The sequence below is a fragment of the Peromyscus maniculatus genome, chromosome 20 (assembly GCF_049852395.1).
Source record: "Peromyscus maniculatus bairdii isolate BWxNUB_F1_BW_parent chromosome 20, HU_Pman_BW_mat_3.1, whole genome shotgun sequence".
In the NCBI taxonomy this organism is placed as follows: Eukaryota; Metazoa; Chordata; class Mammalia; order Rodentia; family Cricetidae; genus Peromyscus; species Peromyscus maniculatus.
Genome location: NC_134871.1, coordinates 17,833,805 through 17,850,800, shown reverse-complemented (window position 1 = coordinate 17,850,800; position 16,996 = coordinate 17,833,805). Strand labels below are relative to the sequence as shown.

At 37.9% G+C, this 16,996-nt stretch overlaps 1 protein-coding gene across 1 annotated transcript; it reads right to left on the bottom strand.

The window, feature by feature from the left end:
- Window positions 1-552: 552 nt before the first annotated feature.
- On the bottom strand, window positions 553-7,608 carry Kcnv1 (potassium voltage-gated channel modifier subfamily V member 1). The gene is made up of 3 exons (XM_006978692.4): window positions 6,982-7,608; window positions 5,585-6,114; window positions 553-2,351 (listed from the first exon to the last, which is right to left on the bottom strand). Exons 1-3 carry the CDS (start codon window positions 7,449-7,451, stop codon window positions 1,840-1,842), a joined length of 1,512 nt encoding a protein of 503 aa, XP_006978754.1. The 5' UTR covers window positions 7,452-7,608; the 3' UTR covers window positions 553-1,839.
- Between the last annotated feature and the right edge of the window lie 9,388 nt (window positions 7,609-16,996).

Genomic DNA, 16,996 nt, shown 5'->3' with positions numbered 1-16,996 from the left:
TAATTTAAAACTCATGCCATGGAAATTTGTTCAGAATTTAAGCATGCACACCAGAAAACAGGAGGTATTTCCTTGCTTCTGTGGCAAGTATTATATATATATATATATATATACATATATATATATATATATATATGTATATATATATATGGAGTGTATTTATAATCCATGGCATCTTACAGATGATTGGCACCTTTCTTGCTTAATTGGTAGTTTGTAATATAGTAGGATGCCTTAAATGCCTTTAGTGAAATATGTAGCCATATAATAAATAACATGTTACAAATTATCAAACCATATATTAAGACAAAGGATTATCTTTTTCTTTTTGAGACAGGGTATTACCCTGCCTTCCAGGTGTCCTTGAACTTGCAATTCAGTCAAAGCTGACCTTGAATGTGCTATGCAGTCTGTGCTGGTCCCAAGCTTATATTTCTCCTCTCTCTGCTTTACATATGCTGGGATGATGGGATTGCATTTCAATTCCAGAATTTAAAGCAAAAGCTTCTGCAATGCTCATTACCATCTACTTCAGCAAGATAGTGTCTGTTTTTTCCTAATTTTATTGCCCACAAAGTTTTGATATTGTAGTTATTCTGTATGTATGCATATACATTTCATGTATATTTGATTCATAAATAGGAAGAGTAAGATCTCTATCTCAGGACCAATTTTATTTTCTTTAGGAACTTTATTGCATACATCAAGAAAGTAGGCAATAAGGGAATCTTCTGTCAGGCTTTTGAAAATATTACTTACTATTATATTAGAACCATGGTTATTTCTTAGCTTTAAAAACTTTTGGCTTTAATTATATGCCACAACATTTAGGCATTGTATTATTACCGTAAATACTGTCAAAGTGCCTGCAAAGTCTGAACATTTGGTATTTACCTCAACAATCAGAAAGCTTTCCACAATATTTTTTAACAAATAAAAAATTTTCAAGTTCATCTAATGATGCCATTCAACATATTTTTCACTCATAAAAAGGCTATCTAATCTTTTCAATGAATAAATTTAGGATCTTAACAACTTCACTTTTACATATTCATGATTTCATGGTTTTGAAGGCATAACTTAAATAGTTCATCCATAATGAGACATTTTACAAACCATCTAATTTTCACAAAGACCTGTGCTGCTTTCTTCTTCACACATCACACTCAGCTGGGATGATGAAGCTGTCTAGGCACTTGAAGCCTCATTTACTGCATTCTCAGCAGTCTGAGGTCACTTGCAACTGGAGTGATGAAGGGCGGAGCTCTGTCCATTTTGGCCCAGTGATTTGCACTTGATGGAAAAAGAGGTAACCTCTAAGACCACAAAGTTTCAGTGTTTGCTTGCAAAGCTTATCATTATACTCAACAGAGTATAATGTCTAATTTATAGAGAAAATGTAATTTATTTGGATAATATTTTTAAATAGTAAAATGATGTTCAGTGTATTTTCAAATGTTCACTAATTTTTTCCCTCTGGGCTGTGCAGTTCAACTTCCATTAAAAAAAGTAAACCCAAAGCTGCAAAAACCTAAAAACATTAACACATAAATCTTTAAACTTTTAAAGTTTGAAATTATATTTTGTATGAAATTATATTTATTAAATTTGAAAATTAAGATATGTATTTCTTTTCCCAAATTATTTTGATTTTATTAATCAGCTATGTTGAAGACATGTGTGTCAAAATAATCAGTAGTTGCTATAGCAGATGTTAAATATTCTAGGAAATCAATAGACCAGAAAGAAGATGAGAAACGTTCAAGAAACTCATCATCAATATATAGATATCCATAGTAGCAAGGCTTCATCAATCCAGTCAAATGTACATAGGTAAACTTAAAACCAGAAATCATCTCCACCACTGCTTCTAGTACTTGCTCTTTCCCTGCCCTTTAATCGAAGCATCTCCATGATGCTCCGGGCATAGACATCTCTCAGGTTAACACTGATATATGAGTCAGTGGCAATATTCTTTGTAAGCTTCTTGAGAGCTTCCCGCTGTCTCACGGCTGCTTCCTTGAGTTTCAAAGTGAAGTAGCAAGCAGAGAAGCGATCATTAATAATGGCAATAGGCAAGGCCAAGACAAGGATTCCCGATAGGATACACATGAAGGCCACAATTTTGCCTGTAGTGGTGTCTGGTCTAATGTCCCCATATCCAACTGTAGTCATGGATGTCGTGGCCCACCACCATGCACAAGGAACACTTGTGAAGGTTGTGTCAGGAATGCTTTGCTCTGCAAAGTATTCTATTGTTGAAAATATAGAAATCCCCACAGATAGAAACAGGAGCAGTAGGCCAACTTCTTCATAGCACTGGGTGATTGTCATCCCAAGAGAGCGCAATCCTGCAAGAGAAGAGCTGCTGTCAGGCATGAGCATCCTTCTTTGCTTTCCTTCTCTCCTTCCCCTCTCCCTCCTAGAAATCCACCCACAAGCATGTTCTGCATAACTAATATGCTGAGCAATGTTCTGGGGGATACAATGAAGACTAAATCATGACCTCTGTTTTTCAGAAAGCTTATAGTCTTTTTAGTGGGGCCAGGTTTGAAAGATAAAGAGAAATGTAACTATATTCATTCATTTACTTGTATAATCCTTGGGTTCATGCTATTTCTGTCTTTTTTTTTAATTTGAAAACATGAGACTGAAAGACAGACAGAGGCTGTCTTACAGGAGTTTATCACTTCATGTTATCAAAGTCCTTTGCCAGGATGTATGTGGAGGGCTCACATGATCAAAGCTTCTTTTCAATATGTCATTTCAGATACTTCTTTTTATTATTATTTTGTTGTTGCTGTCATATATTTTTGCCTCTTATTTTCTGACTCATGATAAAGATTAATTCAATCAGAGGCTTCATTGACTGAAATCCAGAGAGGAAGGATGTATTCCATGGCAATGAAGTAAAAACACAGGAGTAAGTTAGGCACCAGTGACACCACAGACATCAAATACATATCCAGAACACATTCTTACTAGTACATAAGAAGGTTCTAGAATTCTCAGAATACCCATTAAAATTCTAGTCCTTATCTCCCTTGACCATATGATGTTTCTGATTTCCTGTAAGAAGATAAAATCTAAGCAATATTTTTTTTCATTGCAAAAATGTGTATGAATGGAAGAACTAGAGAAATTTACCAACTATCAGGAGATCCAGACCTATGGGAGTCCTGTAACACCTGTAAAAAGCTTATGTGCTAAAGAAAGCAGCAAGAGCCCATTATAAACCAGGCTTTGAACTAACCAGTGAGAAACCTTTTCCAAGGTTAGACAAATGTTTCTTTTGAAGTCATACCAACATGACAGCACAAATAAATTGTCTTGAAAGCCCAAATTAATAAAAAGAATACTTTTCATTTTTATTCACCCTTAGTGATTATTTGAAATGCATTATTAGAATACTACCCACAGTCTATTTATTTTGAAGTTTTCTCTTCAAATATTGAGATATTTTGGTCTTATTATCGCCTATTTTAAAAGAACAATGCACATTAACTTTGAAGTTTAACTTCAAAAGAATATCCAGAATAACTTTGTAATATCTCACTAGAAAAATTGTCTTTAGTGTGTCTATATAGAATGACAGTTTAGAAATAAATTGACATAAGTATAGTGTTTAGAACAACTGATTTCACTTAAAATAAAATATCATCCACATAACTAAATTCAGACACTCCTCAAAAATACCATGTGACAGATGTTGTCACTGTTGTGTTACTTTACAGATGAGGAGTTTGACAGTCACAGGGCTGGTGTATCTAGTACAAAGCTACAAGACTGGATTTACACCAAGACTGTCAAGGATCCTAACCATTATTATATAATATCTCTCAACAAATGTTCCAAATATGTGGGGACTCATGATGTTTTTGGCCATATTTTCTAAATGTTATATTTGACATAAAACTATCAAATATTCATGTATTTGTTCTACACTTTAAATAAACTAAGGCTTTGTTAATACTTTGTACTTTGTTTAGAACTGAGAAAACTTTTGAAGGTGACAGTGTGGAAATTACTATTATTTCCCTTTTCTTTTCTTTTGGAAAAAAAATGTAGCTCTCAGTGTTTTAGAAATTGAATCCTGGGAAGAGTTTATAAATACTCAAAGAAAGCATCCCATTATCTGTGTCAGGAAACAAAGAGTGTTACTTGTAAAAGTTCTTGGAAAACCCATCATCAGATCCCTGGTGTGTAAGACTAGCTAGGAAAATACACAAGTAGAATTTTGTAGGGTGAGTCTTAATTACAGAGATGTAAAAAAAGAAATTGCAGGTTAATTTCTTCCTACGTTAATAGGCAGACATAGCTACCACCACCCTTACAGTGGTCATTCAGATATATCTTTGTGAACATTCACTGCAGTAGTACTCTGTAAACACATTGTGTGTATATACATTTGTACTGTATTATTATGCATGTTGCTCCAGTGTTTCTCAAAAACACATGACTCCCCAAATACCTAGCTCAAAAATAATTGCATACCTATTAAAGTGCATGGTCCAGAAAGTAATCCATCTACTAAAATTTTACCTTCTGACAGCTGGGGTTGAGAATTTACATTTCAACAAACTCATGGAAATATTCTCATTTTCTTTTAAAGTATAACTTTATAACCCTAGAATATGCATTAGTCAGAAAACCAACTGCTGAGCACCATTACTTTCAGAAAATACAAGTTCTCTTTAATTGCTCTGTTCAATTTCCATTGGCATTGGCTCTAATTTTCAAGGTCAGGTTTGTGTGTGTGTGTATGTGTGTGTGTTCTAGAAAATATTCATTTGATCTTTCAAAGTTTAATAAATTCTCAATAACTAAGTAAGGCATTTAGTTACTGCCATCTCTTTTTTCCAAAGATTAATGATTCTACTTATTCATCAAAAATTAGAGGAAGGCCATCAACACCTGGCCATCTCTTGTCTGCCATGATTAAGAAAGACTCTTCTCTCCAGTCAAGAATAAAATTATATATATATATATATATATATATATATATATATATATATATATGTTTGGAAGTGGAATACAAAATAGCTAATGGCCCAATGTATAGCATATAATTTATATGCCATTTATGTATGTTGTATGTTTGACCTTTGAGAAGAAAAATGTATTTATGTATGTGTATATATATATATGTGTGTGTGTGTATATATACATATACATATATGTGTGTGTATATACACATAGCACTGAGATATAATAAAGTTAAAAGATGATCAAATTGTTCCACAATGCCCTGTAAACAGAAACCGTGTGAGAGATAGCTCTATGTCTCTGATAACATCTTGAAGATTTTGCTTTCTAGTACTTTTTAAGGGGTGAGAGTTGGGTAAAGCTGGAAGGTGGTGATGTGTTCAACTATTTAAATCTTGTTTTTTGTTTGTTTGTTTGTTTTTGTTTGTTTGTTTGTTTTCAAGACAGAGTTTCTCTGTGTCCTGGCTGTCCTGGAACTTGCTTTGTAGACCAGGTTGGCCTCAAACTCACAGTGATCCACCTACCTTCACCTCCCAAGTGCTGGGATCAAAGCTTTTAAACAAAGGGAAATTAAAAGGCACCAATAAAATAGGAATACCTGTAGAATGCCTTCCCAGTTTTAGCATGCGAAGAGCCCTGAGGAGCCTCAAAACCTGGACCAAGCGCCCCACATTTTCCAGCTCCTGTGTGGTGTGGCTGCCACTCAGACTTTCCACCAGAAGAGTTATGTAGAAGGGCAAGATGGCAAGGAGGTCTATTATGTTGGGTACCTTCCTCAGGAAGCGGCACCTGTCTTTCACACACAGGAAGCGCAGAATGAACTCCCCTGTGAACCAGCTGATGCACACATATTCCAAGATCTCCAGCAGCTGTAGGTTGAGCCAGCTTAACTCAGCTGACATCAGGGCCATGTTGACGATGGACACTGCCACAAAAATGATGGAGATTACTCCAAAGATCCTGGCTGCTGTGGAAGACCCAGGTTTCTCCAGGATATCCCAGAGCTTTTGGCGGACAGTGGGACAAGGTCCTTGTGAGAAGTCCTGTTCACTCTCATGTTGACTTTCCTGGTCATCTGTGTCCTTCTTAAAGTCAAGCGTTTCACTCAGCTCCTTTCTTCTGAAGTATCTTTCAGGGAAGACAACTTTGTAATTAATTAAACACACACACACACACACACACACACACACACACACACACATACACACAGAACTACAAGAGAATTAAATTTGACAAAGAGGTCACACTTACATAGTGATAAAATATAGAAATATATCAATATTTTACCCAGGGTGGTCCCTGCCAGTCCCACTTCTGACTTTTTAAACAACAATTTCCTAGTAGAAATTTATGGAAACAGGATTTATACATAACTAGGCAATTTTGGATCAATGAACTTTTGTGACTTATTTTCTGGTGACAAGAACATCTGTTTGTCACCTGGAACATTTGTGTGTACAAAAGAAAAACATCCATGAAGGAGTGATAGTAGTGACAGGTCAACAATAAGTCACTGTCAGAGCCTATAATAATCATCCGAGAGATGAACTCTCATTAAGGGTCTGAAGAGGTCCTTCAAGCAAGTTTTTCAGAGTTCAAGTTCTGATATGATGAATGATAATAATCCAAACCCTTCCATTCCTGTGTATCTTTCCAGACATAGGTTTTTTTTTTCTTTCTGACTCAGCTACTTAATTACCAGGTGTTTACACAAAGTCTGATCAGCCTGGGCTTTCATAAGAAGTCAGAGTATTAGTCTCTGGAAGAAATTGGGCAAGGAGTTTTGTTGTTGTTTTGCTTTTAAAGTTCAACGCACAAGTTGACTTTAGGATTGATTTCTGGCCTCACACAAACACCTTACCTTCCAGTCAAGAGGCGGACACATCTATTCACAAGGCTGGAGTAGGCAAGTTTATGCACAGCCTCGAGTCTTTGCCTGTGCTTTCTTATCACCCTCTCCTGCCTTCCCACCCAACTGCCGCGCCCTGTGGGTACCTGTCCCTGCAGCAGGAGTCGATGCTGAGTTCGTCGATGCCCCAATACTGGATCTCCTGAAGAAAGGAGAGAGCGCACAGCTGTTCCATGACATGCAGGCGGCCGGTGCGGTAGTAGTGCAGGACATAGCGGAACGCCTGGGAGCTGCGGTCGAAGAAGTACTCGTTGTCCACCGGGTTGGCATCATCACAAAGCTCCAGGGGGCTGGGAGCGGCAGCCAGGGCTCCCAGGCGGCGATAGGAGGCCACCACCACGGCTAGCTTGCCCAGGCGCGTGTGCGGGAAGCAGGACAGAGCCTGCTGCGAGAGCACGAAGCGGCTGCCGCCCACGTTGACCGTGAGGCAGTCCCCGAGAGCCAAGGGTTCCCCTTCGCCCTCGCTGCAGAAGACGCTGGAGTCCAGCGAGGTCAGCGAGCCGCTGTCCAGCGACGACGAGTCCAGCAGCGGCCGGCGGCGGGGTGACAGATCCATCCTGACCACCTTGGTCTAAGAGCACCGCGAAGTTGGGAAGGCTCTGGATGAAAGCCTGGGTTCCCGCGAGGGCGGTGGCACGGCCCCTGCTGGCGGCAGGGATCTCCCAGGCTCCCGAGGGAGAGGCCTCCCACTTGCGCACCCCGACTCTCTCCACCCCCCCAGCTTGATGGCTGATGTCGCTAGGGAGCTGCGAGTGCGCGGTAGAGCGAGGAGGCTGGGAGAGCAGGAGGAGTGGTCGCGCGCAGAGTGAAGCGGTCATGCAATCATGGGTCGTCCAGGGAGGAAACAGCCCCAGGACACAGCCTGTCCCCGTGGCCCTTCCTAGATACAGGCAGAGCCTTCTCTCAACTTTGTAATTGAGACCCCTAGGCTACACAGTTCTATGGATTGTATATCTGGCGAGTCCAGTAAAGGAGCTGGCAAGGGAGGGAATGGGAAGATCCAGAGGGCACAAGCAGAGAGAGAGAAGGACTCTGTCAGGTGCTAGGAAGCAGGATGGTGACCCTCGCTGTTGCCCATTTGCAGACTGAAAGTTGTGAAAAGAGGCGGTGATAGAAGGATCTGAGTCCCAACTTGAGTAATTATAACCGTCCCTCTTCTATTGTAAGGTATTCAGTCTGCGATGTTCTCTAGGACTGTGAACACGTGGGGGAACATGTCTGGGGTACCCGACTCAAGATTTCCTCCCACTTCTCTCTGGTTCCCATCTGTCATTCATGCTAGATTTTCTCCTCTCCTCCCTTAGGTTTCCAGCTCTTAGTTGAAAACACAAGGCTAGCTAATGCTTCTAGTTGAAGTTCCAGTGGGTCGTTAAGAACTGGGGGACTCCAGGCTGCCAGGTGCCCTTGAGCATGGGGATACTGCACACTTCTTAAAATTTCTCAGAAGAGGCATTCTAGGCGCATTCTCCAACACAAAGGGGAGCTCTCACTTTAGGAAAAGGAGGAAGGCAGAAAGACAAGGAATAGAACAAGCGTGGGCTGAGACAAGGGTTTAAATAACAGCGACCCCACGGTTAAAGGAGAAGCCAAGTTCAGGAGATCAGCTGAGATTGGCTGAGTGCCTACCAGCCTCTCAGAGCTGCGTCCCCTGCCAACCTGTTGGACACAGGGCTGGAAGGGTGGGAAGGAAGGACAGCGACTCACGTGTAACTTCTGACACTCCTGGGAGTTGCTCAGCCACTGTAGCTGATATTGTAGCGGTTCTTTAGTCCCTTCTGACTTACACCTGAGAATTCTGACTTCACCAGTCAGAAAGGGAAAGCTGCTCACAACACAGATCATAGCCTGCTTTGGCTGCTTCGCTCTGCCTGTACCCGCATCCTGGCTCCTGGCCTCAGGATTCTGTTGAGAGTTCGCCCCGCCCTTGCTCAGTGCTCCTCTTGAACCAGCGTCCTGAGGTGGCCAGCTCCTTAAAGAAGAGTAGAAGGTGAGGAAAGAGGGAGGAAAGGAGTGCTTAGTGACACTGCATATTGCATCTGTGTGAAGACGCTTCAAGAGTTGTTGCATTTGATTTTCATTCCTCACCATCTGCGTCTACAAAATGTTGCAACATTTCCAAACCGGTGAAGTGCTGTGTAGCAGGGTTAGGACAGTTATATTTTACTTTCCAAACATGGATAAGGATTTATCATTATGTCTAGCAACCATTTAGGCTCAGTATTTCCCAGTGTTTGCCACAGAAAGTGAACCAGACTTTTTTTTTAATAAGTAGTTTCAGAATTTATATAGCTTATTGTAGTGAGAAAAGCTTTTGCATAGATGGGACAGACACTTGGTTGTCTAGTTCAGACTTTGCCACCTGACTCTGGGACTCTTCATTATTATTTACTTTGCAGACCTGAGTGCCTTAGCAAGATATCCAGTGTTAATAAAGAAGACCAAAAATTTATTGGCTGCTAACTCTATATCAAAACATTTTGTAGACACTCTACTATTTCAATATCTTATTTAGTCATAACAACACCATGAGATGTCCATGTGCTCATTTAATGGAAGAAGAAATGGAGACAGAGAAGTTAAACGTTTATACCCATCCAACACATATTCAAGTATAGCAATAAATGTCAAAAGGTGCCTCCATAAGTTAAACGTGGAGACGATCATTTTTGTTGGTTTTCAAATAAATGAAAGTAGGATAACTTTTGCTTTATGTTTCTAATGAAGGGCCAGAGTTAGTGATGTGCTGAGCATATATTCTAATATATGCTTAATATATGCTGGGAAGAAAACAGGTTAGATTGTGAAATGTTCAGCTAGGCAGTGAGAACTGCAGAGCAATTTCACTAAATTCTTTTAATTCTGGTGTTTCTAGGTTATAGTTCTATTAGTAGCTATCTTTTTGGTTAACTTTTACTTCTCTAAAGAACTCTTTCAAGAGAAAATAAACAGAATTATCCAAGCAAACAGTTCATCAATATGTTTAGATACTCTGTTGTATCTAAACATATTGAGATGGAGAGGTGGCTCAGCCATTAACGGCTAGGCTCACAACCAAAAAAATACAATATGTTTAGATACTCTGTTGTTTTGCATGTCCTTTTATATTGAGGATAAAATTTCATTGTAATTATAGATGATTTAGGTATTGAAAGAGGAAAAAGTTCATAGTTCTGTTAAGCCTTATGATCAGTAGTAAAGGACTACACTAGCCTTATGGATCTTAGCAAGGAAACAGGTAAAATTTACAGAACTACTATAGATGTGGAAAGTGATGGGGTCTTATGGGTGACACTGGCAGATCCCTGACCCTCAGTTGTGATGAACAGTGTTCTATGCAAGTAATAATAATAATAATAACCATCTTTGGGAGTATGAAGATGTCATTCAGTGGGTAAGAGCACTTGCTGTGCAATCATGAGGACCTGAGCTCAAATTTCTAGAACCCATTTAAAACCCTAAGTTGGTGGCCTGCCTACTCCAGTGCTCTACAGGGGCAAAGAAAGAAAGATTATCGGGGCTTGCTGGATGTCAATATCAATCTGGGTTCAGTAGCTCCTGTCTCAAGGGGATAAGCTGGAGGGTGATAGAGCAGAACACGTCAAATTCTCTTCTGGTCCTTTGCCTACATAGGCACATGAACACACACACACATGCATATATATCACATATGCCACACACATACACATGAATTGTGACTCTTTAAGCATAAAGCCCTTTACTAAGTATCTGAATTCTCAAAGTGCTCATATAGACTAGCATTGCCATTATGATATTCTTCAGGTTGTCTCTTTGATGACAATTGTGAAAATAAATGTTAAAACTCATTTGAAACACGTTGGAAATTCTATTATAAAATAAAACCATGGTGGGCAGCGGAGGCTCATGCCTTTGATCCCAGCACTCAGGAGGCAGAGCCAGGCAGATCTCTGTGAGTTTGAGGCTAGCCTGGTCTACAGAGCAAGATCCAGGACAGGCACCAAAACTACACAGAAAGCCTGTCTCAAAAACAAAACAAAATAAATAAATAAAACCATATTTTTATTTTGAAAAATAGTATTATCATATTAATTTTATACTCAACCTATCTGGAGTCCATTTGGGGGACATAATATGATGTGTCTGTGAAATTACTCTTGATATTAGTGTTTCAAAATAATGACAGCACACAGATATGATCTTAAATCATTGAAGTTTTATTTAAGAAAATATATATTCACTATTAATTTATATCCCAAATCCTTTAACTTCATAGTTTTTTATGATTTGATAAGGAAATTTGATGAGAAAGTAATTTGAATAAAAAGCTTTAAAGAAGTCAACTTGGAAAAATTCTACTTTTTCATTTTAATCCCATCTATCTAGGCTCATACGTTTACATGAAATCCCCTTAAATTCTATTATTCATTGACAAAGGAGATGGCATTTCATGCAATGCATGCATCAGTTTGCCTTGTATTTGATTTTTCAGAGGTTGACAGCTACATAAGTCAGTTATGTGGATATTTAAAAATGTCTTTGTGTATGGATAAAATGGTTTTGTTCCCTTTCTCCTCATAGCACTGGGATATGTTGAAAGGGTAAAAAATTTTGATGACTTCTATGTATTCATCTTTCATGTGCCTTCTAGGTGCTTGGAATAAATCCTCCCAACTGTATGACAGCCCACTCTAATGCAGAATTTAGCTTAATGTGGGCTTGTTCTGGATTCCTTCCAAGGGGAGGCAATTATCTTTGGAAGTACCCAAGAGCTCATTTTTATAGCCTAGTCTGCTACAGAGATAGAAGCATGCGCTGACAATGGTGGTGGTGACAATAACATCATGGTACAAATAGCTACTACCTTTATGTGTTTAACTCATGTTCTGTCTTGTATTGGCTGTGTAACCTGAACAAGCTGCCTCATTTTCTTTATCTGTTAAACAGGAGCAATGACCATGCTTTATGCTATTGTTTTAAAATTAAATGAGATATAGAATGTTTCCTGCAGTTCCATGCTTCTTGTTTTTTATGATACTTTTTAAAAGACATTTTTAAAATTTTTGTGATTATGGCATAATTACATTATTTTCCTTTTCCCTTTCTTTCCCCTAAAACCTCCTGTGTACCCACATTTTTAATGTTTTGGGAGTGTTTTTTCTCATATCCATCTCCTCATACCTCACTAAGAATTTACTATGTGATAGGCACCATACTAAGAACTTGATAACATTATCTTTCATTGTTTATATACCATGGAACCTTTCAGAACCGATAGTATTATTATGTTACAGATATAAAAGAAAGAGGAGATCCTTGCAGTCATTTCCCATGTGTCACATAGATTGAAGATACAGATTTGACTACATTTGTTCAATTTAAAGTCAGAATTATTTGAAAATTGTTGCTATAAAATAGCACCTTAATTTGCAGGAATCAATGAAAATCTTTTAACAAATAATTTTAAAAGGAAATATTTACTTTTATGCTCCAAATAATTAAGACATTGGCTGTGTTATACAGACAATGGTCAAAATAGTGTCTGTTAATTTCACTTTAATAATTGAAATTTTTCTCTAAACATGATAGATATAATGCCTGATGGGCTATTTTATGATTTTCATTATTCACTATGATCTTTAGAAGGCATACATCAAATTTTCCTGGATTATCCAGAACATGTCGAGTAGGCACTTACTGTTCACTGATTAACTCCTGTAATTACCCTTCAATTAAACTTTTGTAAACAAGATTTAGAAGCAACAGTGCAGAAGCAGCTCAAGTGCTGTGAGCCTCATACTCACGAACTGTTAATTGAACCCAACATTGAACTTGAATATTCCAATTAAAATCTCCTCCTCTTCCTCTTTGTTTTTTGAGACAGGGTTTCTCTCTGTAGCCCTGGCTGTCCTAGAACTTGCTCTGTAGACCAAGCTGGCCTCAAACTAGATCTGCTTGGAATTCGGCCATGCTCCGGTGAGTAGATGGACAACATAAATGGGACATTTTTTTCTTCCTCTTTTTTTTGGTGTGGGGAGATCATAAGGGTGGGGAATGGATCTGAGATGACTGGGAAGTGAGTGTGATTGGGATGCATGATGGGAAATTCCCAAATAATGAATAAAAATATTATGTTGGAAAAATTCTCTCTACACAGTTTTATCAAATTCCTTTATGTTGAAAAATCAAGAGCTATTAAAAACTGTACTTCTCATTGAATGTATGTGGTTTATTGATATTAATAGTAAAATTTCATGTAGATTACCCCTTGTTCCATCTAGTGTTTCATCTCATTATCGAGGAACTCAGCAAATAACACCCAGGAATTAGAAGAAAACCTTTGTACTTTCTTACATTATGAAGGTTTTCTCATATTGAGTTTTTTTTTTGTGTGTGTGTCCCTGCATTCTACTGAAAGTTGAATAGTTCATCAATTGGTAATTCTATTCTCAGAAATTTATTTCTATAATCTGAGCTTATAGTTATAAATACTATACCTGTATATATTTGTATATACCATATATTTTATGTTTCACACACATAGTATGCTCTATACAGTACTATAAACACATGTGACACAAACATGAGAAATCAATGAAGTGAAATTTACAGGGAATACTAAGTAGATTATATTGTCAATACTTTATGCAAGAGAATAGTAGGAAATCAGAAGCAGCATAAGAACATAAAGTAGAGATACATGGAGATACATAAAGAGAAATGAAATTTCTTCTTTAAAATGGGTATTTGTTGTGGTCTTTAGCTCTCTTGGACAGTGTCTTCACAGAATTTGAATGATATAACTAAATAAAGATATTAAGTAACTTTTTAGGTGCATATGCTGACATCTGTGCCTAAATATTTTTTGTTAACTGGATATGACAATATTTAGAACAAGTTATTCTAATACCTAACATCATTATCTTATTTTCAGCACATAGAACACTGCTTTAATAGAAGTATTTTCTGTTAAGTTCATTGCACAGAATGGGATGACCACAGTTTTCTGTACACTCAGCCAACACTTTAACAGGGTTTCTCTGTGTAGTTTTGGTGCCTGTCCTGGATCTTGCTCTGTAGACCAGGCTGGCCTCGAACTCTAAGAGATCTGCCTGTCAGCCATTGTTTTTTACACTCAACTCTGTGTTCCACATTTTTTGTATCTTTTGACTGTAATAAAGAATGGAAATATGGATTTGGTCAGGTTTAATTATTTCTTTAATTTTTTGTGATTATAATTATATTATTTACCTACCCTTTCACTTTCCTCCCTCAAACTTTCCCAAATATCCCTCCTTGCTCTCTTCCAAATTCATGACCTCTTTTTTATTAATTGTTGTTATATGCATGTACATATCTGTGTATATGTGTATATTTCTAAATATAACCTGCTCTGTTTATATAATGTTACTTGTATGTGTGTTTTCATGGTTGATCCTTTGGTTTTAGATAAGCAACTGATGTGCTCTTCCCTGGAGAAGGCTATTTTTTTTTTTCTGCTTGCAACATTCCTGAGTTGCCTGTAGTTCTTTGTGATTGCTTAAGGCCTTGTGGTTTTTCTCTTGTTCACTTTGGCCTATATTGATGTCCTTGTTTACCTAATATTCGCGCAGTCATGTCATGAGATATCATGAATGTAGTAGCCTCTGAAATGACTAGGAGGCACAGTCTAACAGCAAACTCTGTGATCTATTTGCCCTTATAATCCTTCTATTCCCTTTTCCAAAATGTTTCTAGAGCCTTAGGTCCAGTTTTGAGACAAGACCTTACACTGTTGTACAAGTTGATTTCCAATTCACAGCAATCCTCCTGCCTCAGCCTCCCAAATGCTAGGGTTTTAGGTATGAGTAAACATGATCAGCTCATACTAATCTTGTTGATTTAAAAAGCAAAAAAGAAAGAAAGAAAGAGAGAGAGAGAGAGAGAGAGAGAGAGAGAGAGAGAGAGAAAGAAAGACAAACAGAAAGAAAGGAAGGAAGGAAGGAAGGAAGGAAGGAAGGAAGGAAGGAAGGAAGGAAGGAAGGAAGGAAGGAAGGAAAAGAAAAAGGAAGAAGAAAGAATAAAAGAAAGGAAGGCAGGAAGATTGAGGTAAATTCCTTTGTTCCAGTGTGTGTTTTCTCTACACAGTAGAGAAAATTGTGATGGTAGCAACTGAATGTACAATTTGTCATTCTTCCAACATGGGAAATACAGAGAGCCATATGGCTTCCCTCACCATTGCATCTGATTGACATCTCAGTTTTAGACATGGCCTCACAGTTCTCCCACAAACAGATTTCCCGGAAATCTAAAAGAGTAGGAATCCAGGAGGAAGTCAAAGCATTACAAATTTGTCATATCTGTGCTCTCATTTTTGTTTTATAAAATTTATCTCCTTTAGTAAGCAACTGATGATGTTTTATTTTTATAATGGCAGACAGCTTTGTTATTGCTTAAAATAAAACATCATGGAAATGAAGACAACGGCCCCCCTCTCCCCTGATCTATCAGCGGCAAATAGTTCAGTAGTGAGGCACAAGGCCTCTTGAACCCTTTCTCTGTGTACATCTAGATATTGAGAGCCCATCTTGTGCAGACCTAGCACAGGCATCCAAATCTGTGACTTCATATTTGCAATGGCTATCTTACCTAGAAAATGGTTCCATTGGATAGTTCCAATCCAAAGGTTATACAAATGTCTACAATAAAAATAAATGGTTCATGAAAAAAAAAACAAACCCTGAAACCTATTAATCTGGGAGAGCCACTGGTGGGGTTGTGTGTGTGTGTGTGTGTGTGTGTGCATTATGGTTGAAAGCAAGATAGAGAGGGTATGGTGGAGAGAATACTTGTATAAATGTCCCTTTTGTCAAATATTGTTAAACTGTCAAAGAACAAACAATAAAATGTGCCTTTCAAATCATTTGTGAAAGAATATAAATAAAATAAATAATAATTTTGAAATGAATTTAGGAAATTGTTAATTGTGTAATAGTGTAATATGGTCAAGGTTTATAACGCATCAAAATAGCTATATCAGTACCATATAGGCACAGTGAAAAAACAATGTCTAGGGATAATTAAAACTTTTAACGATCAAGAATATTGAAGACCAGCAATAACACAACACACTTTGAGAACTGTCCCCTCAGTGTCACATGTAGTTTTACAGCTTAAACAATAAGCACCCATGTTTACATCTGGTCAGGGATTAAGTAAGTGTGTGAATTTTCAAAGTTTTTGATAAGGTTGCAGTCACATGTTTCCTGCACTGCTTGTATGTTAGAGGCCTGTAAACATGTGAATGTGAACACATCTTAAACACGCAGGAGAATGTAATGAGTTTATCCCTCATTCTTCAGCTACTTCTTCTAAATTCCTTCACAATAACAAACACTTTCTGTATTGTGGAACAGGGGACTGGAGAGATGGCTCAGAGGTTGAGAGCACTTATTGCTCTTGCAGAAGATCTGGGTTTGATTATTAGCACTCACTCACATGGCAAATAAAACCTTCTGTAACTCCAGTTTCAGAGAATCCAATTCCCTCCACTTGTCTCCACTGACATAGCATTTATGCAAGCAAAATAAAATAAAATAAATACAAATAAACACAATAAACATAAAATAAAATAAAAATAAATTAAAACATAGTCATTGTGGAATCATATATTGAACCTATTCTTTGAACATACTGAATAAGTATTGTACTACTCTGCTACAAACTTGGCCCTCTTCTCAATTTTTATTTTGGAACAAGGCATCTCTAACTTTTCCAGCTTGTCCTTGATCTCACTGCGGTGTTTTAAATGAGAAATGTCCCCCATAGGCTCAGGCATTTGAACCCTTGTCTCCTGGTAAATGGTACTGTTTGGGGGGAGGTGTTGTCTTGTTAAAAGTATGCCACCAAGGGTAAGCTTTGAGAATAAAAAGCCTTGTCTACTTCCAACTTGCCCTCTCTCTTTCATGCTTATAATGGAGGATGTGACTCTCATCCTTCAGTACCGGCTGCTATATCTACTGCTGCTGCCAAACCTTCCCATCATGGTGAAATCTTATCCTTGAACCATAAACTCAAATAAAGTCTTTCCTCTCTATGAGTTGCCTTGGTCATGGTGTTTTATCATAGCAGTAGAAAAGTAACTAA

Excerpts from the sequence above, each read along its gene's own strand:
- Kcnv1 (XM_006978692.4), bottom strand. The coding sequence starts at position 7,451 with ATGGATCTGTCACCCCGCCGCCGGCCGCTGCTGGACTCGTCGTCGCTG. Across the intron at positions 6,115-6,981 it reads GACTCCTGCTGCAGGGACAG|ATACTTCAGAAGAAAGGAGC; the intron begins GTACCCACAGGG and ends CTTCCCTGAAAG. Across the intron at positions 2,352-5,584 it reads ACTGGGAAGGCATTCTACAG|GATTGCGCTCTCTTGGGATG; the intron begins GTATTCCTATTT and ends CTTCTCTTGCAG.